The sequence below is a fragment of the Montipora foliosa genome, chromosome 12 (genome assembly GCF_036669935.1).
Source record: "Montipora foliosa isolate CH-2021 chromosome 12, ASM3666993v2, whole genome shotgun sequence".
In the NCBI taxonomy this organism is placed as follows: Eukaryota; Metazoa; Cnidaria; class Anthozoa; order Scleractinia; family Acroporidae; genus Montipora; species Montipora foliosa.
This window is the reverse complement of record NC_090880.1, coordinates 11,162,406-11,188,905: the sequence shown is the minus strand read 5'-3', so window position 1 is coordinate 11,188,905 and position 26,500 is coordinate 11,162,406. Positions and strand designations below refer to the sequence as shown.

Genomic DNA, 26,500 nt, shown 5'->3' with positions numbered 1-26,500 from the left:
CAATGTTTGTTTTTATTTGTCATACATTGACGGGCATGGTTCAAGTTACGGAGGGTATAAATAATATAGAAAATGACAAGTACATGTAGGGAAAGGAAAATTGCTTCAAGTTAGAGGGAGGCTATGTTTATAAATCGAGGGTTAGAGTTACCATGTTTACCTTTCTTGATCACCTTTTTGACAATTCGAATGTTGCTGATGAAATGGTATATGAAATGAATCACATATGAACTGCGGATATGAAATCAAGTGTAGCTATGATCTTCGCAGTTATGAGCGCAATTTTTGCAATTGCGTAGAGAAGCCTGAAAAATTCAGGACTTCAACATACAAACAATAAACCGTTGAAGTCCTGAATTTTTCAGGCTTCTCTACGAAATTGCAAAAATTGCACTCATAACTGCGAAGATCATAGCTACACTTGATCAAATGTTGATGCTAGCGGTCAAAGCTAAATTTTAAATACTGCTCAACTGTTTCTCCTTTCCTCTGCTCAAGAGTGTTAACTTAAAGTGTTTCATGTTTCAGTAAAATTACAGCACAGTCTGTTGTGCATGGCATAACTAATTCCATAATTATATAATAATACTGGTTCATTTTGTATATTTCATTTCAAGACGGGGGAAGCAGAACTTTTACTAGCTGGATGTAACATTGATGAAGGTTTAACATTTGAAATAATTTTTAAGTGTGCCTTTTACTTTCAAATACTCACCACATGGTATAAGGCAAAGCAACCAAATTTGAGCTTTAAACATTGTCCTGAAATCAAAACAAATCATTGCATGATGAGATTTTGGTTAATCTGTCCAGAGGCATGGCTAGGATGTTTCAAAGGATGGGGAAGGGCACACTCTCTGAAACCCATGGTACTTACTGGTTTGTCATGTCAACATCCATGCTGTTTTTAGTGAAAGTGACAATTTTTTGGATGAGCAGTGACTGCGGAGGGAGCTTCTAATGTGCTGATAAAGGTCAAGTGTAATTGCCAGACATTGCCCACAATAATTAATATTTTTTTCCGAATATTGACCTCCTGGCCCCAGTTGTTCAAAAGGTGGATTAAGTGCTGTCCACTGGATAACTCAATTGGTTTTGCTAGTGTTTATCTGCTGGACAGTGATTTATCCAGTGGATAGCACTTTCCATCGTTTGAACAACTGGAGCCTTGTAGCCATAAACAACAGATTTAGAGTGCTCTCCACTACATGTTCTTTTCTTCTGATAAATGACGTGTAAATAAGAGGTAAGATATTCTGTGATTAAGTTAATTTAAATGACCTACTCCATATATATAATTACAATATGATCATTTTTTGTTTGAGTCAAATAACTACTATATGCATCAATGGGCCCTTTGCAGCTGGTGATCAAGTGGTACAAAAACCACCATACTGGAAAGCAACTTGAGCACTGGGACATCTAAAAGAAAAAAATTTAAATTGATTTGCTATGTTTTAGAAGTCCCAATGCGCAATTTGCTCTCCGGTATGGTGGTTTTTGGACCATGTGATCGCCAGCTGCAAAAGACCCATTACATTGCTTGAATGCACAGCTGCAATCTGCTAGGCATTCATTATCTTTTCTGCACCTAGATGCTCCAAAAAGCATACACTGGGTTGCCTGTGATAGACGAATTATCACAAATCACAATGCTGACAAGCACAAAAGCAGAAGAAATTGTTAAGTAAGTTTGTTACCATCTGAATATCTCTTGGTTAGAGTAAAGGGATATAAAAAAAATTATTGTCATGCAAATGATGTAATTTCATGACACTCAAAATTCGCAAAAAGCGTGAGTTTCATGTAAACAATCTTCGCACTAGTAAGTCGTAGCAATAAATATTGTTGGCTTCCCAAATAAACAACTACAATAACAAAATCTTTTGTCAGAGAGAAAAAATTCCTGTGTCCTCACATATCACATTTCAATGCACGAAATTTTTTTTCTTTCAAATATTAACAAAAAGATTATTTCTCGTCAAGCATTGCATTTTTTACATTCACATAACCGCTAAAAATAAAGATTTTTTTAACGATCTATCCGTAGATAATTTTTAATAATTTAATATTCTCTTTCAAAATTTGCACAACAATCAAAACACAAAAACAGCAACGCACGCAACAAATTTAGTCGCATTTTAATACCTCTTCCTCTAATTCTCATACTTAACACAGGAATTTTTAGTTATTGTGAAAATCTTTCTCTATTCATTAGCAATCACCCTTTCAAATTTCAGAGAAATTGGCCAGTCTGTGAATATTTTACGAGTTTTTGTCAATGGAATGTCAAAGGGCCAAGTGGATGTTATGCATAATCGTGCAAGTTCGGGTGATCAAGTTGTGCGTGTGACCCGCTATAAATATTTTTTCACATTTAAAGGGACACTGTCATGGGTTAACATGCGAAGTAGCATTCACTCTCTTCGAGACTTGTCACCCTTGACCGCCATTATGGAAATATCGGTAAGTTGAAGAATTCTGCATATTATATTTTGCATTAAATCAAGTTTATCTAAAGCAAATGCTATCTTTATCAAAAGCAAATTCCCCTCTGTCTTCGACCTTTCATTTCCGCCCTGAGTTGATGTGTTTACCACCATGTCCGGATCCTCCGCTAGACGCCATTTTGAATTTGTGATTGCTAGTAACTTGAAAAAGTCAGGCTGACTTTTTCAAGTTTCGATCAGCTACACGAGCATGCGCAGACCGTGACCGTGTCCCTTTAATGTTCCCAAATCGTCAAGTATCACCACAGAAGAGTTTTCCATTTGGTTTCAGTGTGTTCTACATAACAGCACACTGTTTTTGTATCCAACTGACTTTCCATTATTGAGCTCCATAAGGGTATATTAATATTTTTGTTTAAAGATCCACTAAAATGCCATTCGTGTTACAAGACATTCGACGCCATTGCAGGTTAACCCATTGACATCTGGGGTTGCTGCGTGTGACGGTTAATTGATTATCCGGCGTGACATGTTAATTACCGTGATATATGGGCACAAAAAATAAACATATGCGCAGTAAATGTACACAAGATACTGAGTTCTAGAATTAAGTTCACCTTGAAGAAGAAATGGTGAACTTCCAGATCATGTAAAAATATTGCTAAAAAGTGATTCAAAACACGTCCTAAGGCTCAACTGAAAATGTAAAGGTAGAATTTTCGAAGCAGCGTGCGTTAAGCAATCAAGAGAGTTTTTGATCACTAACTAAACAAAGAGCGTCAAAAATATATATTATAACTCAAAATATGCCTTGTGCAATTTACAGTTAAGTCTAACCACTCAATGGATAAAAATTGTTTGAAATTTATTCCAATCGCTTTGTTTTCTTGCAGGTATAAGTGCAAAAATTATGCACAAACACCGTTGCCGAAACAAAATTTCACCACGAGTTTTCTGCTTGTCGAAATACACAAAACCGCAAGATTAATTGATCACTATCATGTTTCATGAGAGAACAAACAAGGTCAAATTGTGTACAAAAGTGCTCTTTCGAAAACTTTTACTGAAAGATAACTTACACAACCCAAGAAAAACAACAGAGAAAATCGCTGGAGGTTTTCTCGCATTTGCGGAATATAAACGCAGGATCGGATTGATTTATTTGTTGAAGATACTGATCTTCCGAGGTATGCCCAAGGCGAAAATTCCTTCGAGTACCAATTTATTTTAGGAAAAAAAAACTTGTTATTTGCAAAAAATCCATCGGTTGATCAATACAAAGCTAAATTCAGGAGCTAATCAATGCCCATTATGACGCTAATTGCTACAAAGGCCTTTAATTCTGCGCGGCTTACTCCCTGAAAAAAGGCAATGCGCTCGGGGATTTTAAGAGTTTTTGACAGGCATACCTACTCGTTTCGTTTACCATTAATTCCCATAGATCATCTCCTATGAAAACTAAGAAAAATATTTAATTCATTACGATTATCTAAAACGAAATAGAGAGCAGTAGCTGCCACGAAATCTGGAACTTGAATGATATATTATCGAGCTGATCATTCCAGTGAGCTTCTTGTTTATCATCCGTCGCTTGGTTTTCACCATCTTCGTCGTCACTTTTAAAGCCATCTAAATCAAAATTGTTGTCTCTAGTATCCCCTCCTCTTACAGGAAAACCATAAAAGATCCCTTAGATCCCTAGATCCTCCGAATCCGAAAAAAAAAAAGCATGAATATCCCCATCGTTTGATGCGTTATCTGGTGCATCGGCTGTTGTCTTCGCGTAATTTGATCGCACGATCGAAAGGGAAAAAAGCCAGCCCTTGTGGGGTCTCTTATCAGCTGTCAAAATATGCTCACAAGACGTTACAGTCAAACCAAGTGAAGCGTACCCCTTAAGATTGCATTAATGAAGTGATTATTTGAAACTTGAACCCGCTAGTCGATTCAAGAATGCAATAATGAATTGATTATTCGAATATTGAACTCGCTCGCTCGATCCAAGAATACGGCTAAATTCGCTAACGGCTTCCGTTTTCGAAAAATCAATTCACTGTTGCGACTAGTAGGTTTCAAACCTACTAGTCTTTTCTGGAATGCAATACTGAATCGATTTTTCGGAAACGGAACCCGTTAGCCGTATTCTTGGATCGAACGAGCGAGTTCAATATTCGAATAATCAATTCATTATTGCATTCTTGAAACGACTAGCGCGTTCAAGTTTCAAATAATCAGTTCATTAATGCAATCTTGAGGGGTACGCTTCACTTGGTTTGACTGTAAATGATCGGTCAATTATCCTACTAAATCTCCATAACAACAAAACATATAGATTTTCTAACGGGAGTGGGTAGAGGCCTTAGATCAAGCCGCCATGTTTACAGCCAGTTACGACCGGTTTCGGTAATTCAGGGGTCGTTGAGCGCAGCCGGTTACGGCCGGTTTGGATGCCACTGGGTTAAGTTAAATACTCTGTACTGTGTCCACCAGAGAAATCTACGCATTTCCACTAACTTCTCGATCCTAAGAAAATACGTCAGATGGCTCTATGCACAAAAACACCACTTAGCAGGGGAGTGACAGGCAAGACTTTTACCGACACGGAAAAAAAAAAGAAAAAAAATAGAAAACGACAAAATATTACGCATTTTCTGACTGGGATTGCCATAATGGCAACCCAGTAATAAGCTTCTGCATTTCATGGCTCATTCACTGTTTATATGATAATTATTTCTCAACAGATTCAACACTGCATATTACATAAGTTAACTTACACGCTGAGATCATGAAAAATTGCATTCCCCGTTCAACGTTTGAACCTTTCATTCCCAATATATTCATCAAGGTTTTATGCTGACGAGCTTTCCTTACAAATCACGTGTGACAAATCTATCTAATGCTTTGTGTTGTTGCATTATTGAACTCGAAATTAATTTATCGCACCGCTGATCTCAATAGCAGGTTCCAATTTTCTGCAAGGAAAGGCCTTTCCTTGTAATTAAGTTGAAAGTTTGGCTTAATTTACACATTGTTCTTTCGGATCCTTGACCGAATATTTGTTTTCTAAGTTGATTAAAACAAACAAAAAGTGTCTCATAACTTTTCCCTGTCTAGCTACGCCTTGTATATATAGTAAGGATTATTGAGATCGTGATCTGAAAAACATTTTTGCAAACCCAGTTCGATCTCACATTAACTCGAACCTTTTACTTACCTATATTTATCAAGTTTTTTATAATGACCAGCTTTCCTGTCCTATTAAATCGTACAACGATTTTAAGTCGTACGCATTTGTAAATGTTATGTGATAAAGTCGGCTTAACTTGAATAAATTAACTTCATTTCGCACTGCTGCTCATTAGGCAATTTTGCGATCGGTAATGCTTCTAGTGGAAGAACTCTTACAATTTCCTGGAGAAAAAAAAGTTAAGCTGATGAAGTCAGTAGTTTACCCGCTATTTCTTTGAGATCCGTGACCGAACTTTTCCAAGTTGATGCATCAATACGCAAACGAGTGCCTAACAACTTTCCGCCATCTGTACCTGGCGCCTTGCCTTATCCCAGGGTCCCTCGGACGTAACGCCTGGTGCACCGGGTCAGAAATAAAGAAAATGGCGTCTCTCAAAAGAGAAACCGACGATCTTGAAGTTGTTTTACTGGACATCGAGGGAACTACAACCCCAATAACTTTTGTCAAGGTACGGCAATTAAGATGTCAGTACTTTAGGTGCGTCTTTGACTTTGATTTGTAAAGAAAATGTGTGATTTCACCAGCCTGGACTTTTAAGGACGTTCGCTTCGCGCCAAAATCTTCCTACGGTGAGATTTTCCTTCACTTCTCGCCTAGAGTTAGTTCATAAAGTACTTGCTCCAAAAATGAAAAAAAATTGGGGGTCGCCGAATTTGTTTCGGAGAAAATGCCAGTGGAAAAATCGAGAAATCGGTCATAATGGCGAGATGTAGCCTCATCTGCTCACTGTTAGAGTGAAGGTTTCCGTGCATAGGTTTTTAGGAGTGGGATTTTTAGATAATTGCATACATACATATTTATTTATTAAATATGTATGTATGCAATTATCTAAAAATCCCACTCCTAAAAACCTATGCACGGAAACCTTCACTCTAACAGTGAGCAGATGCCGCTAGGCATGTCGTAAACAGTAGAGTTCATCTTCGACGAGCGTTTTCGTAAGCTCTATCCGTTGCAACCACTACCGGAATTCGATGGCACGAGGAAAGAAAATGTTAAAAAAAGATAACTTCCTACGGTGGGAATTTTTTCATTTCATCATATTTTGTAGATAGTAAGTAAAGTAAGCGATTCATGATTAAAAAAATAGGGATCACCGACGATCTAAACGAGTAAAATCGATGTGATTTTGCAAAGCCCTGGATCATGTGTATTTTGTGCACCCCTCGACCGAGATATATCGGTCGACATATCGACCCATACTCGACCGATGTATCGGTCGACATATCAACCGACGCTCGACCGATATGTGGGCCGACATATCGGTCGACACTTGGCCGATATGTTGACCGAGATGTGTCGGTCGACATACCGACCGACATATATCAGTCGAGCGTCGGTCGATATGTCAACCGATACATCGGTCGAGTATCGTTTGATATGTCGACCGATAGGCTACCGACATTCCGCCGATACTTCACTACAACTTGCGTATTGGTGACTGTACCTTTCGTCGCAGACGTAATTTAACCGATGTTAGAAACTTCTACCGAGCAGTGCAGATATCCCTGATCCACCCCCCGCTTCTCAGAGGCTTTTTTTGATATAAATCCGTTGTAACCTTGCGAACCGCAGACATATTTCTGGTCATCGCTCCTCCCCCTCGGGTTTTTCTCGGCGGGTGAAAGTGGAAACTAGAGCTGGAAAAACCAGATCAGCTCACACAGGCTGACAAAAATTACCGATACGCTATTTCCTTCTTGCCTTATAATCTTACGGATAAATGTACACTGAGGCTATCAGTTTTTAACATTGCCCGTGTCTCAGCCGGAGGTCATGGTCTTATCCTCTTTTCTGTTATCTATATTTTGCGTATTTGGAAGTATTTCACTCGGGTGTCTTGCTTGACAACGACTGAATTTGCTGCACATGATCCGAACATGAAGCCTTCAGAATTTTTTGAGGTTGACCAAAAAGGATGAAATACTTATAACTTATACATCTGACACTGACAGTCTAAGCTTTTGACTTATATTATAAGACAGTCGACCGATATACGACCGACAGTCGACCCATATTCGGCCGACAATGAATGGTCAACGTATCGGCCGAGTGTCGGCCGCAATATCGACCGAGATAGCTGCCGATAGTCGGCCGATATGTCGACCATCACTCAGTCGATATCTTGGTTGATATATCGGTCGATATGTCGACCGACATATTTCGGCCGTTATATCCGCCGAGTGTTGGTCGATATGTCGACCGACATATCGATAGAGTATCGGTCGCTATGTCGACCGATGTATCGGCCGATATGTTGACCGATATATGGGTCGAGGGGTGCACAAAATACACATGATCCAAAGCCCTTGCAAGATTTTGTTTGTCACAGTTTTGCATGACCCGTCGGGGAAGGACTGGAACCCAAGAGAGGATCGATCGTTGAAGGGATGAACCACTTTTACCCAAAAAAAAACTTTTTTGAGCATAGCAACAAAGTTTTAAGCAGGCGTAATCTTCATTTGGTTAGTATTTTGCATAATATCTCTCCATTGCCGTCATGCTCATCTTCCGGACTGTGGTTTTTGTGAAATTTAATTGCTGGTTGTTTCCACACAGGTCTGCACTATTCAAGTGGACGAAAATACTGCTCTAATTTCACGAAAGTAAAGGAAAAGAACTTCAAAAACATGCATTCATTTTGAACTTAAGTTCGTAGGGTAATAAAAACATTTTTAACGCAACGGTTCGTCCTCGAGTTTTCCAAACTTTCAGCCACTACTCAATCAGCTACCTTTTCCAGAGCTTTTCCACCTTCGCGCTCACTTTTCTTTAATGTTTCATGATGATTCGGAAATAAATGTGCCATTCTTTTGCCGGCCTGGAATTTTTTTCCCTGGCTATGTTATTTTAACTAATGCTTGAAAAATATTTCTGAAAGTCAAGTAGACTAGTGCACGACTGATAAAACAACGTGAATATCAGTCGTGCAGTAGTCTACTTGACTTTCATAAATATTTTTCAATCAATTTTGACTGATCACGATCTTCTCTGACCCAACGCTGTGCAAGACTTATCGTCCACGGTTTTTGCAAAGGTTTTAAAACCTCAACTTCACCAATGCTCTAAGTAATGCATGACACATTACAGTCGTGTTACCTGCGCAGTAACGTTGCGCACAAACAATTAGCGCGAACGTCCTTAAGGGCCAGGGCAAACGTCACTCTTTAAGCTTACATTTCCTTCGAAATCCGTTCGATTCCAATAATTTTATATGATTCATTTCATATAATATTGCGTGGATTAATTCATTCATCACGGGAACATTTGAACCCACAAATGACAAGCTCCCAACATCAGTGGCTTCTACAAAAAAATAGCAGCACAACAATTTTATTTACATGTATCTGTGGGTCCCCCCCCCCCCTTTTTTTTTCTTTACTGAGACCTTGAATTGATTTAACATCCACAGTTCAATATATGATTGTGTTCATTGATTCATTTATAATGGGAACATTTGAACCCACACAAGACCAGCTGCCAGGAGCCTAAAGTGGCTTCATAGCTCAGTTGGTTAGAGTGTCGCACCGGCATTGCAAGGTCATGGGTTCAAATGCCGTTGAAGCTCTGAAGTTTTCAGGTTTCTCTATGCAATAAAATTGCTAAAATTGCTAAAATTGCATTCATGTAACTACGGGGATCATAGCCTCACTTGATCTTTCATCATCATTGTTGGGTATGCAGGCATGCACTAATCGGTCTCTCAATAATGTATCCATTTCCATATCCATGGTAACAACCACGGCTGCATTCTGGGACTGAATACAAAGCTTTTGTTGATTGTTGAAGCATGACCAGCCCATTAGTCTACAAATGATTGTCCTTGCCACAAACAACCATTTTGTTTTAAGTTTTTGGCCTCCTACTTTGGGTATCCAGCTAATCTGGCCAAATTTGGGAAGTAAAAGTTATTAATTTAATATTTATTCCATTTATAACGACCACTATAATAAAATAATAGGCGGCAGATAAATGTTTGTGAGAAATTGTGTTTAGCAAGGTGTGGTACAAAATGTAATGTAAACTGTGTGTGTGTCATATGAGGAATTGCAGATAGCACTGAGTCTGTTGGAAATAAATGAATATTAAATAATAATATTGCTGGGAATTCCAGGGATCCACATTCATAGTTGTCCGGTCATCTCAGATGACTAAAAACTTGTCCAGAGTTTTAATACATGTACAGTAAGTGTCTTTTCATAAATTCCATCAAATCTACGTACATTATAACATGTATCATTAGATAGTACTTTTGATCTGATCACTTCTATTGGAATGAAAACTTTCAGAAAATAAGGAAGAAACATGCAGCTTTCGTTAGCAATGAAATCTCAAGTGTGGGCCCCATCTTTGATCATGCAGTGTTTTCCATGAAACAATTACAGGCACAATTCTCATGTATCTCTCCTCTGGTATTTTTTGAAACGCCATTCACTAACATGAAATTATATATTGCCTTTATTACACATTCATTCAATTAAAATAATTTATAAACATTTCAGTACAGAAGGGGTTTACGAAAAATAAAATTATTTCATAAAAGTAGGTCAGCAGCTGTACAATTTACTTTAAAATCATCTACAACTTCACTTCTAAAAAAGGGCTGGCGCAATCCTCTGATGCTAGTATTCACTGTTAGCAAAGTGTGACCATGGTCAGAGCTGACTACATGCATGTACATGTAGGTGGTGCTGTTCACCTTTCCGGCAAAAAAGAAAAAAAAAGTGGAACAGGAGCTGAAAAATCTTTGTAGCATATGATTTAAGGACTCTTGTGAGAACTTTTGATCACCTCTGATAAAGACACTAGACAGGAGTGTTAAAACGTTGGGTCTTTAATCAAAACTTTCTATAACCTTTATTAAAAATTTATTCAAACCAGAGTAGTATCAGATTATGTCTGAAGGTAATATTTGCTGTGATGAAGTAAGTTTTTCTGTGGAAAAGTATGTTTTGCCATGACAGGTGTGGTGGGTCATGGTAAATCTTGTTCTCACGGTGCACATAATGTTCAAGTTGCAAGTTTTCTATAATTCCGAATTTTTGCCCGTGCAACCCAAGATTTGTCCAGGCAAGTACATGTATATCATGCAGTGTACTTGCTCGGCTGACGACTTCAATGCAAAATGAATAATAAACTATGGATCCCTGGAATTCACACATTGTGCAGTGACTGATTTGCTCTGTTATCCTGGTAACCAGTCATTTCACCAACGGTCGGTTTGCCAACATCTTGGGTCTTCAGTGTCGATTACATGACGTACGTAATTTGCAAATGACTGTCACTTTCGTGCGCTATTCTCTCTTTTTTATGAAAAGAAAGTGATGACAGGCCTTTGCACTCAAACTCCCATCTTGTATCCATAAGTTAAATCAGCGAAAACGTACACTAACGGTTTTCCGTTGAACGGGTAAAATCCAACGGCTAGCGAACGGGTAGTCAACGGGTTTTCCAACAGCTTCAACGGGTTTTCCAACGCTTTCAACGGGTGCGCAAAAAATTCCAACGGGTTGCAATTTTTTTCCAACGGTTTGTGAAATTTTTCCCAACGCTTTTTACCAACACTTCCAACGGGTAGCCGAACGGCTTTTTTCAACGGTTCTTGATGATTTTCAACGCTTTTCAACGCTGTTGATAAACACTTGCAAGAAGACCAACGGGGAGTTTTGGTAACCAACCGTTTATTAAACGATCCGAAATGATGTTGGGTCGATATTTTCAGTGATTGAGAGCAGACGTCTACGCAAGTTGAAAATCAGGTCGCAAATGAAATAGAACCCTAGACAACACAACTCTCGATCACCACCGTGTCAACTTCTCGGCCGAAATTTGCATACCGTGTGAATCGGTATTCGTTTTAAAATTAATGGTTTCTTTCACCAGTCACCATAAATGATACTTGCTCTTTAAGACGCTTTTTAAATGTCTTTTATGGAATCCACTCGCTCAAGCTAGAATAAAGCTAGTTCAGATGTTTTTACACGTTGAGATGTAAATCAACGAACACAACTCTCGATCATCACGCCGTGTGAACTTCTCGACTGAAATTTACATACTGTTAGAATCGGTATTCTTTTTATCAAAAGCCAGTTTCTTTCACCAGTCGTATTCACAGTTACGTTTAGAGCTCAAGCATTTTCATCAACTCAAGCAAAATTGTTTGTGAAAACGTCAAGTAAACGTGCACGCTGCGAATAATATTTATTTTCACAAGGCGCACGCGATAAAATTTAAAAAGACAGCAAAAACAAACGAGTTCTTGCATAGCATCCATGCTCTGAAGAATAAAGCAAAAGATATTTTTTGCGTCGCCGATTGAAATGACGAATAGACTATTTGCATGTGCGATGGACAAACTAAACGTCGCACAGGTTTCAAATCATGCACCAAGCAAGCTGAAACCCAGAGGTTTCCTTTCATGCCATTGTATCTGAAATCCGTCCAAAACTCGAAGCGCTGGACCTCAAATAAAATTTAAAAAATCCAGCATTCGGAACTCCAAGGAAGCGTAGTACGAAAATCCCGCTACGCATCCTTGGAGCTCCCAATGCTGGAGTTTTCGATATTATTTGAGGTCGAGTGCTTCGAGTTTTGGACGGATTTCAAGCTGAAATAACTACGCTAATAGGTAGAATGGACAATAAAGACTCCAAAAACGAAGACCAAAGATCGAAGACCCATCCTGCGCAAACATCAAATTAAATGTGATTGAATGATGCTGAACTTACCAAATTTCAACTGAAAAATATTTGTTTAACTTAACCACTCGCCTGGAGTTTCTTGCTTTTTTGCCCCCTCGGCATCTTCAGTGATGATACAGAACTCTTTTATCATATTTATAGCAAAGAGCTCTTTTATGAACGCACCGCTTTGAATGTATCGTTACTTCGGCTTTGAAAATAACTTGAAATGCTACATTTCTTTGGATAAAATAATAATTTGTTGTATTTTACTTTGCAACTACAGTAGCTAATGAAGTAATGGATGCACTGAATTAATGCTGTTATTGTCATCTTTGATAAAATAAATCTACCTAAAATCGGGACTTTGTTTTCAAAATTTGGAAGTGGCGACGTAATGATTCTGAAGTCGCTCCAAATAGGCGCGGCTAGGATTCTTTAACAGGTAGGACGAATTTTCCCAACGGCTTTTCTCAGCGCTTTCAACGGGTAAGGGAAAAAAACCAAACGGCTTTTTCCAACGTTTCCAACGGTTTGGGAGAAATTTCCCAACGGCTTTTTTCAATGCCTTCAACGGGTAAAGAAAAAAACCCAACGGCTTTTCCAACGCCTTCAACGCTTTCATCAACGCCTGCAACGGGTACCCAACGGGTAACCAACGGCTTTAGCCGTTCAACGGAAAACCGTTAGTGTACGTTTTCGTGTGAGAGGTCACAGCTACCAAAAGACATATTATTTGCTTTCCTGAGATCCAACATGAGGTCAGTAAAGAAAAAACAAAACAAGTAGTTAGGAGCATTTTAACGTCATTGCAAACAGACAGCACCCTCTACATGTTTTATTTTCTCTCAATGTCACCTGATACATAAACAAGTTACTATCACTAAATAGAGAAGTGGTCCTCACACTTACGTGTAACTGAACAATTTATGCACTTATTTCATTCATTCATTTATTCATTCATCAAGTCCTTTCACAGGACTGGTAGAGTATACAATGTAAGATTGCTTAAATTGTCCAGTTACATGTAGGTGCAAGGATCACTTCTCTATTTTTGTCTATAACTCGCACTTCAATAAATACATTTATTTGATACCATCACTATTAATTTTTTATTCATATTGCCTTCAAGTCCATTGAAGACATTCGTTATAACTTTTATGTCAGTCATTGTAATGTGAATCAGGTGTTGGTAGTAAACATTTTGCACATAAACTTTCATAACCAAGGTTGAAAAACAGTTCTGAGCATGCATTTATTATTATAATTTATTTGAAGCATGTATAGCTATTGGACATTACCCAATTGGAAATACCAGATGTTGCCAAACTGACCCAAAATGTTGGCAAACTCATTGTTGGCTGACGGTTTCATTATCCTTGAAAGTTTATCAGTGTCTTAGTTCAGTCACGAAAAAATTAATGTAAAAAGTGAATGGCAGTTTTTGACATTCTTCTCTCCTGGTCATCTCCAAGCTAGGAAAGAATGATAACTATCAAAATATTAATCACAAACTTTGCATACTTTCAGGATATTCTTTTTCCTCATGCTAAGAAGAATGTGAGAGGATTTCTTGAAAGAAACTGGGATACAGCTCAGTGTAAAGAAGATGTGTTAGCTTTGAAAGTCCAGGTAATATTGAATTGTGTGCAAGAATCCACTTATAACAACAATACCTGATTTCATGCTGGTTAAATGTTTTTCTTGGTACACATAATTTTAAGGCAGAGAAGGATAAAGATATGGATGGAGTTGTTTCGATTCCAGATTTTAATGAAAGCAGCCAGTGTCTTGACTTGAATGGCGACAAAATAAGGTACTGATCAATTTTAATCTGAAAAGATTTGAAAGAGCGCGGCAAGAAAAACCATTTTTCTCTGTTGATATGGTGACTCATTGTTTGTTAAGGTGGCTCTATAGAGTATTTGCGGATACCCTCACTAGGGTACGAGTTCCTTTCCCTTAAAGTTTTCCCTGTAGAGATTTTAAATGATCATTATGCATATGGTTACCTTTATAATAAGTCTCATTGATTGGGTGTCAATTTTTTTTATTATGGCCATTACCATGGCAACATCTTATCTATGACAAGCAGATATATTCTTATTTTTGGCCTAAATTTCTTAATACTTATACTTTCCTTCGGTGACTTTTTTTTTAATTTTTTAATTTTTTAATTTTTTATTCTTTATTCTTTGCCACATAAGGCAGTTTATACAAGGGAAAATAAGCTGTGGCTTACATAAGATGCAAATTCGGCCATTTACCGGTATTCGAGTGCAGCTTACATACATGTAAGATGCAAAATGCTCGCACAAATGGTTCGTGGTAGACAAGTCGACCTCACGAAAACCTTAGGAGAAAATGTTTGGCAAGCGAAGCCTGATTTTTCGGACGCGAATTGCACAAGCGAGTGACGTCCCGCGCACCATGTACATGAGACAAAGGACTTTTGAAAGTCTAGGTTTGCAGATAAGTTTGCAGCCAACTGGTCCAGTGATGACATAATTTACTTAATTGATACCTCGTTTTGGGGCAACTAATTGTGACGCAAGATTTGCGACATTAGTATACAATTGTATGTAATCACACCGGCCCGAGGGCATTATTAAGGATTAAGTTCACGTGTATTTTCAAAGTTTTTGTGACAAGGGCAATTTGGAAAACTTTGAAAATACAGTGTACAAGTGAAATTAATCTTTAATTGCACGAGGGTACAGTTACATGTTACATGTTTAGTCCGTTCAGTGCCGCGAGAAACAGCAATCAACACGCTCCCATTCAATTAAAGTTCAATTCAAAAAATTGTTTCTGTCAACAGAAATAGTGCTTAAAATATATTTTATATGTGGACAAAAAAGTAGTTTAACCGAAGAAGAAAATTTTCTTGTAACTTTGCTTGCTCTGAATAAGCAACTGTCAACCAATCAGGATCAAATAATCATGCTCTCTTGTTTACCAAAAGTGCCCTCTTGATTAAGGAAAAATGCCCTCCATCTCAGCCAATCAGCTTTCAGTAATTTTGCGCCATATGTGATAAAAAGATAAATGGCTCAAGTAAGCAAACAAGGGAAGGAAAATTTCTTAAATTAAAGTTTTACATGTAATCCAGTATCTATCCAGTAAAGTCGTAAACAAACACTTGCAGTGTGTTGCAGAACTTGTAAACGTGTACATGTTGTAGTACAATTTTGACTGCTAGTACAATTTGTTTTTGAACTGGTACACATTAGTTTGAACTGGTACAAAATAGTTTGAACTGGGTCAATATTCATCCCAGGCCACTCTCTGTCCAAATAGTTTATTATTCATCCCAGGCCACTCTCGGTCTAAACTTCAATTTAGTTACATTGGGACTTCACAAGTTTCATTGGAAGAAAACAGCTCAACAATGCAGTGTGTATCACGCAAAGTATTTTATCAAAGATTAGATGACTTCAAGCAAAAGCAGAAGCGAAATACATCACAGCTAACCATGTTTATCGAAGATCAATTTTACAATGAAGCAATGGAATACTTGAAAATTCAAAGTGAAAATTTGAGTAGTGATTCGAGAGAAAATGGAAGGGAAACTATCTCAGTCACAACTAAAGACATTGCAAAGAAAGAAGTGGACATACCACCAAGGAAAACTGCAAGCACCTATTCAGAAGTAAGCATTCGAGTCGTAAACTTGTTCGTAAGTTTATGTCCATTGCATGAACAGAAGAAGACTATCACCAGCCATGTTAAAGTTGTTACCAAACCCTTACAATAGCCCACTTTTCTGTCTTTGGTAGAGATGGATTTAATGGATTTCAGAAACTGTCAGTGCAGCTGCAAGAAACCTCACTGCTGGGCCATGAACATTATCGACCATCATACAAAGTTTATTTCAGTGATGCCCTTATGCACCTATCAATGTTAAGCTGTTGGGGGGAGGAGGCCAGGCATAGGCGGGGGATTTGAACTCAGATCAGGGAAGTCATCCTGGGTCAAAAGAGTGCAAATTCCCCAACCCCATCTTCCTCCCAAAAATGCATAAGTAAAAAAGAACAGCCGAAATATAGGGACAGAAATTATACATTTTATTTTTTAAAAGGTAACAAAGCAATGACTTCAAACTGTAACATCTGTTATAATGGAAAATTGTCATGTAGTTCCATAGTTCATCTGTAAAGTATGTTAAAATTTTGAGGACTGTCTCAACTGATACTACTAAACAAGACAGTACAACAGGGAAATTCTGGTATCTTTTCATGAACTGTTATGCTACTTTTGTTTACTTGAATTGCCATCCTTTAATGGCTCTTGGTCATTATTTGTATTTAATCACTAAGACAACAAAAATTAATATTACAGCTAAAAACTCGGTTTCGGTAGTGTGTCGGCCGACGTGTCCGTAGTGTGTTGGCTGACGTGTCGGTAGTGTGTTGGTGGTGTGTCGGCAGACGCGTTGGCCGACGTGTTGGCCGACGCGTTGGCCGACGCATTGGTGGGATCGGATTCTTAACTTTTACCGAGTTTCAGTCCATGGCGTTGAGGGAATCGCAGAAAATCAGTTTACTACTAGTGACTTCTGGGTAATTCCAAATTGGCGGTACAATTTTTCAGTCTTTCTCAGTCATTCAAGATGGCGAGTAGCCAAGATGGCGTCAGTGGACCCCGCTCTTCTAACGGTTCAAGTCAAAAGTCCCGACCCCTGGAACTCAACGAATGATCAAAAGTCCCTACCACGGCAGACTTGTAACGTCAAATCCCCCTCCTATGACCGGCCTCCCGCCCCCAGCGGCTTAACATTGATAGGTGCATTACATGATAAAACTGCCAAAGAAGTGTTGGCAAATTTAACCAGTTATTGCTATAGCTTTGGCTTCCCCCAAAAATATTTATCAGACAATGGTAAGGAATTCCACAATAAAAAATGGAACAATTCTGTGAGGAAAACGGAATAACTCTATCACACGGAGCCGCCAGAACACCAACCACGCAAGGCTTGACAGAGAGAAGCAACAGGTCGTGGGAGGAAGACATGAGAGTAATAATAGTTGAAATCGCAGAGAAAAATATCCAAAGAAGGTGTGAGTACCCGGATCAAGCAGCTTATACAAGAAACATATACCATCGCGCAATTAAAGTATCTCCTTATGAAACTGTACTATTTGGAACAAAACCACACTGTGAAATTTTACAAGCTGGTAAACGACAGGCACAAAATGAGAATGATGAAGGAACAACTGATCAGAGCACAGCAGAACATGCAGATGACATGGAACCACCACAGAAACGAAAAAAAATCATAGAAAACCAGAGGAAACACAATGATGATATGATCCAGCAAACAAAAAGAAAGCAAGAAAAAAAAAAACAGCCGAAATTTAAGATTTCGGACATGGTGGCAATAAAAATAAACAAAGTAGACAAGATCAACCCTTTTCACCCCAATATGCTCTTGGATCAAATCATTGAAATTGAAGAGAGTGGATATGTAAGAATTGTGATAGAGTATGGCAAAGTTAACATGTCAAGTTCTGATTGCACCCTCGCAACTCTATCCTGGTTCTGCCACTAATGTGAAACTAGATTTCTCCACCAAAATATCTTTTGCAGCAGCATGCAAAAAAACCAATGGGCTATAGACGAAAAATTGCTGATTGGCGCTAAGTTTCCCCTATTCTACTCATTGAGAATGTCTTGATATGGAAAAACAAAACAAATTGCTACAAGACACTAATCTCAAAATACTCTCTATATCCTATTGTAAGATTTCTGCACTTTATTTCTTGTCTTATTGAAACAGTGACATAATTCATGTGTTATTGTTATAGTCTGCAAAATGAATTGTACACACAACATGACAAATGTGTTTCCAGTACATGCAGATAAAACTAATCCAAACCAAATAAAAGTTGCTAACAGCAGGACTAGTACACTCATGGTAACTTGATGATAAGCCAAAAAGCAATCCTTAGCCCTTGCCACGACATACACTAAATGAACAGGCTTTAAAACGTCATGACTGTAAATAAAAGCTAACCATTCCAGAACAAGTGTTTAGGCTTAAATTGTGTAAATTAGTGCTTAACACCACCCTTGTTATTCTTGGTCAAACCAGACTGTTTTAAAAGTATTTTCAACAAGTCTTGCTATTTCTGTCCTGCTCTGAATGCTCAGTAACCTCTTGAACTAAGTAAATGAATGGCAAACAGCTGTTATCAATGAAGTGTGTTCTTTGTGTTCAACAAACATTAAACTATTTTCGCTGTTTTTGCACCAGTACAATTAAAATTGTACCAGTTCAGTTGGACCCACGTTGGTCATTGCCATGACCTTATCACTGTTCTACCGATTGAGCTACAAGGTCAGACGGAAGCAGGCCGTGGGAACTGAAGATGATAAGGTCATGGCAATAAACATGTGGGTTCAATTCCCACCCTGGTCAGGGTTTTTCTCTGTCCTTCTGTGGGCCCATTTCCATCAGTAGGGCTAACGCTCACATGGTTCATATGGGGTAGAAAGGTAGCACTTCACATTACACTCTAATCAGTTAAGTCTGTTGAAATATAAGTGCTTCACGGCCAACGTTTGCAAAAACGTAATCCTTCCTTGTACTTTTACATGTACACTGGCTGAAGTGATGCAATTATCAAGTTGCTTAGCAATTTCAATACCACTACAAGTAGTGAGAAGCTGTTCCTCTTCCGCAGCACTCCACGTTTGCTTTTACGCATAATTTTTCTTTGGTACTACGTGATTCGTTGCTCGCACTTGCCATTTTTCTCAGGCGAATGGACAGGAGCAAAAAGGAAGTCTGGGCTATAATAACAAAACAAGTGCATGCACAGGAGCCGTTCACTGCTTGAGCAGGGCGCGGACAACGCTTGAGTATATTAGGGAGTTTAAGATCTGTGACACGACAGTAACAAAAACGTCATTTAAAATTGCAAGGTCAGGTGTATTAATCTTTTTCCTTATTGTGTCGGCTTGTCTAACTTCTGAAAACTAGTGTAACTTTCCAGGAACTGAATTAGGAAGTGCACTGCCTTTTGTTCACGTTCCCCGTAAAACTTGAGAATAGACGGGTGTCTGGAAAACCCGAATAGCGAATAGTCGCGAATAGCGAACAGCGAATAGTCGCGAATAGCGAATAGTAAGAACAGTGCGAATAGTGACGAATAGTCGCGAATAGTGACGAATAGTCTGCAATAGTCACCGCCTTATGCTGAACTATCTCGTAATCAAAGCAAATAATATGCTCACCTGTCGTCAAAAGAGAGTTTCGTGCATGCTTTTACAAACACTCTAAAGAAGAGCAAATGTCAAAATGCAAAAATATAAATCACTTTCATTAATACATCAAGCTCATGATCATCTCCTCGCACAGTGGCGCCCGAACATAAATTTCATCATCCTCATCTGTGCTGTCCGATCCGGCGAGACACGTTCTGTAAAAAGGAATAAAATCAAAATGTGAAGCAAGTGGTTTGTGATTAAAGAGACAAACGAGCTACTCTGATAACCGTTGCGTTAATTAATTGTACAAATAAGCAACAGGATTTCAGTGCATTTATTACCTTTTCTTCTCAGGGCTCAAGCTGTCCTTCGCCGACCATCTCTGCTTTTTTAGCGGGAAAATCCCATCCAACGTTGCTGCACGGTTGACCAGGAAGTACTGGGTACCAAATTTTCGTCATTTCGTCACAATCCTCCCCCCCCCCCTCCACCCTTATTTGCCACTATTTGTTACTATTCGGGACTATTCGTCACTATTTGCGACTATTCGCCACTATTCGTACTATTCGTGACTATTCGCTGTTCAGTATTCGCGACTGTTCGCTATTCGCTATTCGGGTGTTCCAGACACCCGAGAATAGACCCCTTTCAGGGGTCTCATAATGTAAAATTTTGCAATAAAAATGTTAAATGGATATAATAGAGAAGATTATATTGAAGCACAAAAGTATCTTACAATGAAGAGGAAGCTTGCGTTTTATTGACTAATCGTGTTTGTTACCATGACAACACCTATATTCTCACATGTGAAAGATAAAAATGATATGTTCACTGCGCGAAGTGAAGATATGATTTTTTAGTAAACCAAGGGAAAAATCCTGGTATTTCATCAGTATCTATATAATAACTGGGTTTATAAAAAAATTTAATGTATTTGGGAAGTTTGAACATCCAAGAAGCTGTATTACAGTTGCTCGAAACTTTCTTTGAGCATCACCGTTAACACTTGTGCTTTGCAAACTTTCCTTTGTACAAATTCCGCAATAAATTTCAACAGGGAGATGACCCATTTTTTGTTTTCAGCAAGGACAGCATCATCAATGCACTTGTTAAAAATGTCATTTGGCAAATGAACTCTGATAGAAAAACCACTGCATTAAAACAACTTCAAGGTCACATCTGGAAGGAAGGTTATGACAATGGAGAGATAAAGGGCGAGTGAGTTGTTCTTTTGATAAGAGATTTCCTGTAAATAAAACAAACAGGAAATTTTTTTAGGCTGAGATGCTCCTTATAGTGTGCCAGTCAGTGTAATAATTATTGCTTTCATTGGTAACTTTTCCTGCATAGTTAAACAGCCTGAAGGTACTTTGACAAGGGTGGGCCAGCATTCCTTTGTAGAGAGGAGTAGTGAACTACATTATCAGGTTCATACTTTATTTCCTGGTAGCCCCGGCTCAATTTGTCTTTGAGTATAAGCTCTTTGGAGTAGAGGAAGAGTGACACCAAAGCTAACTGATCGAGTGCAAAGTTGACTTAACGTATCTGGGATTTGTGCAACAACATTGTCTACTTGAAATAAATTGGCCATTTCCAAGTTCATGTCTGCCTCCTCTTCAAAACGAGTCTAAGTGCAAAGTTTTTCTTATGAAAATTACTTTTCATTCATACATGTATTAATTTAAAGAAGAACTAATTACCGGTACCATCACAAAAACTTCACACTTAGACTTGCTTTGAAGAAGAGGCAGACATGAACTCAGAAATGGCCTATCGAAAATGAATGAACAATGAAACCCTTCTCCCATTTTTTTGTGAGGAGATCTACAGTTACTATAGCTTCCCAGGCAGACATTCCTAGGGCTTGGTCATGAATATGTGATGATCAAAGCCTCAAGACTTCTTGTGGAATGGAAGGTATTTTTTGTCAAAAAGTGATACATAGTTACATGGTAGAATACATATATGTTAAAATTTGGTGCTTTAATACATTTCAGGATATATGATGATGTCATCACTGCTTTAAAACATTGGACTTCAAATAATATCAAAATCTATATTTACTCATCTGGAAGTGTTGATGCACAGAAGCTTTTATTTGGAAATTCAAAATTTGGTGATTTATTACAGGTACAGCAACTTGTTCATTCAGTCCATAATAATTATTTGAGTGTAATTTAAAAACATTTCAACTATTTGCCTTACATTGGGTGAAATGATGCAATCATGATAGGTGTATGAGAAAGTTAACAGCAAAATAATATTGTTGGAAAAGTGCTGTTTCCATCATTCTTAATTTCATCTAATATATTTCATGTACCATTCCTTTTTGATGCCATTAATTTTGGATGATAAGCAGTTTTTCCCTTGTTTTCAGTACATAAATGGACATTTTGACACCACAGTGGGAGCAAAAACGGAGTCAAAAAGTTACAAGACAATTTCAGAAGCTATAGCCACAAAACCATCGAGAATATTGTTTGTAACTGATGTTACTAAAGGTGAGCTCTGGTTTCAACTTTTGGTCAAAAATATAATAATGATTATGATAATAATAATAATAATAATAATAATAATAATATTATTATTATTATTATTATTATTATTTTTTTTTTTTTTATTTTTTTTTTTTGCTGGCCATCTGTTAAAATTAACTAGACCCTCTGTGAGGGTACACTGGGTTGCCTGCAGCATTAACAGACCATTTATATATGGCTTGTGTTTGTAGCCGATATAACGTGCGCTCTGATTGGCTAATTGTGACTGAATTGTAGGGCATTATTCTCCTGTAATGCCCACGGGCCGATTACGGGCTTGCAAAAACAAAGCAAAAGGTAATTAAAAAACCATATAATAAACTACATACTAACCGTGCTAGCTCGAGCCGTACTGGGGAATATTGGCCCTCGGTCGTTTTTGTACAGACCTCGCTGCCAATGTTCCCCAGTACGGCCCTCGCGCTCGGTTAGTAAGAAGTTATTAAGGGGTCACCCAGAAGTCATACCAACAGAGAGGCCCTTTGGCTCACAGGTCCTCACACGTTCGTACGACAAAACAGATCCTTTTCTGAGGTTAAAAACCTGGCTACCGGCCTAACTCTTTTTCCTACTTTCCCAACCACGAGAAAACCGTGGTAAATCAGCCATCGCCAAAAAATGTTTTTTTTCTCAAAAAATATTTAAAGTTAGGGGGAAAAAAATACATCATTTTAAAGCTAAGAAAATAAGCTTTCCAACAGCATATAACTTATTTACAGACAACTGAAACATTTTATAAAAGCGAAAGTTGAACGAAAAAATTTAAGAAAAATTACAGTAAAATATCTTTTCCAGGCAAAACTTGGTCATTTTAGCGTTGATTACGAATTTTTGGATGCAAAACTAAAAATTTCTGCAATTTATCTGCTTTCTTGGACATAAATTCCACCAAAAACTGATGAGGCACGAATATTTTTAGATTTTTAGGAATAATAATTAGCGATCAATGCGTAATGTGATAATGCGATAAAAGTTGTCAAATTTGCGACCCATTGCTAATGGCAATGGAAGCGATCGCATTACGAATAATTAAGCTCTGTTTGCCAAAAACCACCCAAATAACTGATTTTTCGACAGAAAATTCATCCCAGAGGATAAAACTATTCACTGGACATGTAAACAAGCGAATATTTTGAGGGTAAACACAATTATGTGAGATCAAAGGAACATGTGGTGAAGACATGCAATGGCATCGCTGCGAAAATAATCTTACCTTTTCAGCGATTTTAACACTTGAAATTCCATCCAATCCACCTGGTCTAGTCTTTGACTTCACTATTATCGCTGCCCTACGAATCTTCAGTGTTCTACATAACAGCACACTTGGTAAAAGACGGCTCGACAGGCGACAGATTGTTGTCAAAGTCCATTACTCGTCGCTTTTAAGATTCCACCGCCTGTCTTGTTCAGTATCCAATTGACTTACCATTATTGAGCTCCATAAAGGTATATTTTGTTTGAAGATCCACCAAAACGCCACTTGGATTTCATTGACTTCGACGCTATTGCAGGTTCATTAAACATTCTACTGTGTCCACCAGAGAAATCTACGCATTTCCTACTACCCTCTCAATCCTAAGAAAATCGAGCAGAAGGTTCTATGCACAAAGACACTACTTAGCAGGGGAGTGACAGGCAAGACTTTTACCGATACGGACAAAAAGAAAAAAAAAGAAAAACACCCAATAAATGCCACCCTTTTTCCGACTGGGATTGCCATACTGACAACCCAGTAATAAACAAATAGGTGACAGATTACATGAAGTCTTCTTTGCAGCTGTTTTTGGAATGTTTCTTTTGAGAGGGGAGGAGACATTGGCGCATTGCGTGACATCCCAAAAACGGCTGCAAAGGAGACAAGTGATGACATTTTTACATTCAGCTCTATCACAGCACTTTTAAATAACCCTTGCTATCAGGCTGACATTTTAATGATTGCAGTGACAGTCCATTTATTTTTTGTTTGTAGGTGCTTGGTTTTTTTTTAATTAGTGAATGTTTTGAGTTTTCACCCATTGGTTTTTTTACAGAAGCAAGAGCTGCATCTGAGGCAGGATTCACAACCGCTATCAGTGTGCGACCAGGAAATGCAGTGTTGACAGAAAAAGAGAAAAGCAGTTTAAGAACTATCTCAACATTTGATGAATTGCTTTTTGATATTGAGGAATCATCCAGCAAGAAGAAAGCTAAAACAGATTCTTAACTGCACCTTTACTTTAAAATATTTTCTCTTGAAACAGATTAATCTTAAATCTTAAACACCCCAGTCATTTTGTCCAGCCACAGCTGACATACTCTTATTGAGAGGCTTAGGTCTACAGATATCTTTTCGATTAAACTGCATAGCCACAAGGAATGTGTTGTTTGGTTTACCCATGTCTCAGTCATAGCTGAAAATACAGCTTTTTGGGCATGTTTTACTGCATATCAAAAGCAAAATCTTGAAAGGAGAAGAGAGCAAAATCTATTAGCTATTACATGAGCAAGATAATCCAAGGAAAAATTAAAATTACTGTTAGGTGCTGTAATAAAACCCAAGAATATAAAGTGTTGTAAAGGAATGGTTTTAATTAAGGACGGTGCCTACTATTGTCACTGCCCTTACATTCTGCGCATCTCAAGAGACTCAGATTTCCTACGGGTGGTGCTTACATGTATTAATACAGGGATATTATTTTTTGCACAGTTCAAAACTATGCGGAGAAAGCAGAACTTAGCAAGTGCTCTTGTTATCCAAAATAAAAATTGGGGGTAACCATGCATTTTTCAGGGATAATTAAAATTCAATTTGGAAAAGAAAGCCGTACATTGCTTTGTATTTTAAAGCTTCTTACAAATGTTGCTGATTGATTATCTTCAAAAAATGCGTGATTACCCCCAATTTTCTTTTTGGATTTCAATAATACTTGTTAAGATCTGCTTTTCCCACATATTCAGTAAACTGCACAAAAATATCTTTGAACTAGTAGGCACTTAATCACATTGTCTTTGTCGGCACCTTTTCCTGTTTCTTAACCTATTGACCCCTGGGAGTGAGACTCTGAGTGTCTCTAACGCCAGACGATTTTACTCGTCAACTGGGGGCGTCTTAGTATGAAATGTCAATGGGTTAAGTCGAGAAAAATGGACTTATGCAATGGAAAATTAATGACAAATACATGCAATTAGAGCCTGTAAGTGAGTGGTTACACTCCTTGGCTCCTGATGATAATAATAATAATAATAATAATAATAATAATAATAATAATAATATTTTTATTACCGGTATTGTAAATAATTTACATGTAGCAACTTCCTGATCAAATGCTCTAAAGTAAAAATAAAGTAAGGTCAATTTTTGTTCACGAGCAGCCAAACTTTGACTTTTTTTGGCCCAGACGGTGTGATCAAGTCTTTAAATTATTGTTCAGTTGTTGAAAAGAAAATAGTAGTTATTTTTAACAGGAACAAAAGGGATGCAGAGTGTGGCAAACATATCAACAGCCACAATACTGTCCTTTTTTCTCCTCTTTTTGCAAACAGTGTGAAGCTTTACCCTTCCCCACAAAGACCACGTCGTGAAATCAACCTGAAAGCCTTTTTGCTTGATCATGATCTTAACATTAATAAATACAATGTGGCTATTGTTATGTCACCTCCATATCAAAAACTTTTTCTTGATGTTGCAAACAACAGACCCATTTGATTTCGCTGAAAATATCTTAAAGTCAAAGGTAACACTTAAATGTCTCCTATATTTAGGATTTCTCTTCAGAGCAGCAGAGCCAGTGATGAAATTACCTATGTGCACAAATACAGGCTCATCCAGAAGAAATAGATTTTGCTTCCAATGCGTTGTTTCATCATCAGGTCCTGTTGACAAAGTCTCGTATGCTAATTCATCTGTAACTGGAACTCCCCCAAATAATACACTAAACCAAGTACAGAGTCCATGAAGTGTACCATCTTTTGTTATAATAAATTCAAATTGTTCCAACATGAATTCAAGGCTTTCTCTTGGAAATGTTTGCATGTCAATATGCAGAAGAACTACACCTTGAGACAGGCAATCTTCTCTGTCAAGGTCATAGTTATGCAAAGGTCTATCGAGGAACTCTTCCTTAGCTCTAACAAGAACAGGAGAGAAATCAAACCCATATTGATCGTTCCATACTGTCACCTTCTCATCGTAAACCTTCTTAGCTGAGCATGGTGCTATGAACAACTTTGCCAATGAAGGCCAGATGATTCCTTGTGGCTTTAGCCACTTATCTCTAGCAAAGAGTACTGAGTCAATCATGAATTCAAAAACTAAAAAAGTGCCCATCCATTCGGATAAAATGATGTCAACTTTTTCGGGCAGTTCTACGTCTTCTATTTTCCCAACGAAAA

General features: G+C 38.0%; 3 protein-coding genes across 4 annotated transcripts in view; 1 reads left to right on the top strand and 2 right to left on the bottom strand.

The window, feature by feature from the left end:
* Positions 1–6,013, bottom strand: part of LOC137980348 (deleted in malignant brain tumors 1 protein-like) — a 62,924-nt gene extending 56,911 nt beyond the window's left edge. The window contains exons 1-2 of the mRNA XM_068827762.1: positions 5,903–6,013; positions 716–762 (exon numbers count right to left, since the gene is read on the bottom strand). Coding sequence (XP_068683863.1) covers positions 716–758 — 43 coding nt within the window. The 5' untranslated portion in view covers positions 759–762; positions 5,903–6,013. The remainder of the gene's footprint in view (positions 1–715; positions 763–5,902) is intronic.
* Positions 6,014–6,022: 9 nt separating this feature from the next.
* LOC137980350 (enolase-phosphatase E1-like) lies at positions 6,023–24,337 on the top strand. 2 transcript variants are annotated; one of them, XM_068827764.1, is made up of 7 exons: positions 6,023–6,148; positions 13,911–14,012; positions 14,105–14,196; positions 20,676–20,810; positions 21,590–21,722; positions 21,970–22,093; positions 24,160–24,337. In XM_068827764.1, exons 1-7 carry the CDS (start codon positions 6,062–6,064, stop codon positions 24,330–24,332), a joined length of 846 nt encoding a protein of 281 aa, XP_068683865.1. In that variant the 5' UTR covers positions 6,023–6,061; the 3' UTR covers positions 24,333–24,337. The 2 variants fall into 2 exon arrangements, with proteins under 2 accessions (XP_068683865.1, XP_068683866.1); XM_068827765.1 differs by lacking the exon at positions 20,676–20,810.
* The window catches only part of LOC137980349 (protein arginine N-methyltransferase 2-like), a 2,817-nt gene continuing 642 nt past the window's right edge, over positions 24,326–26,500 (bottom strand). Inside the window, exon 1 of the mRNA XM_068827763.1 lies at positions 24,326–26,500. This exon is cut by the window's right edge and continues 642 nt beyond it. Within this exon, the coding sequence (XP_068683864.1) occupies positions 25,761–26,500 (740 nt within the window). The 3' untranslated portion in view covers positions 24,326–25,760.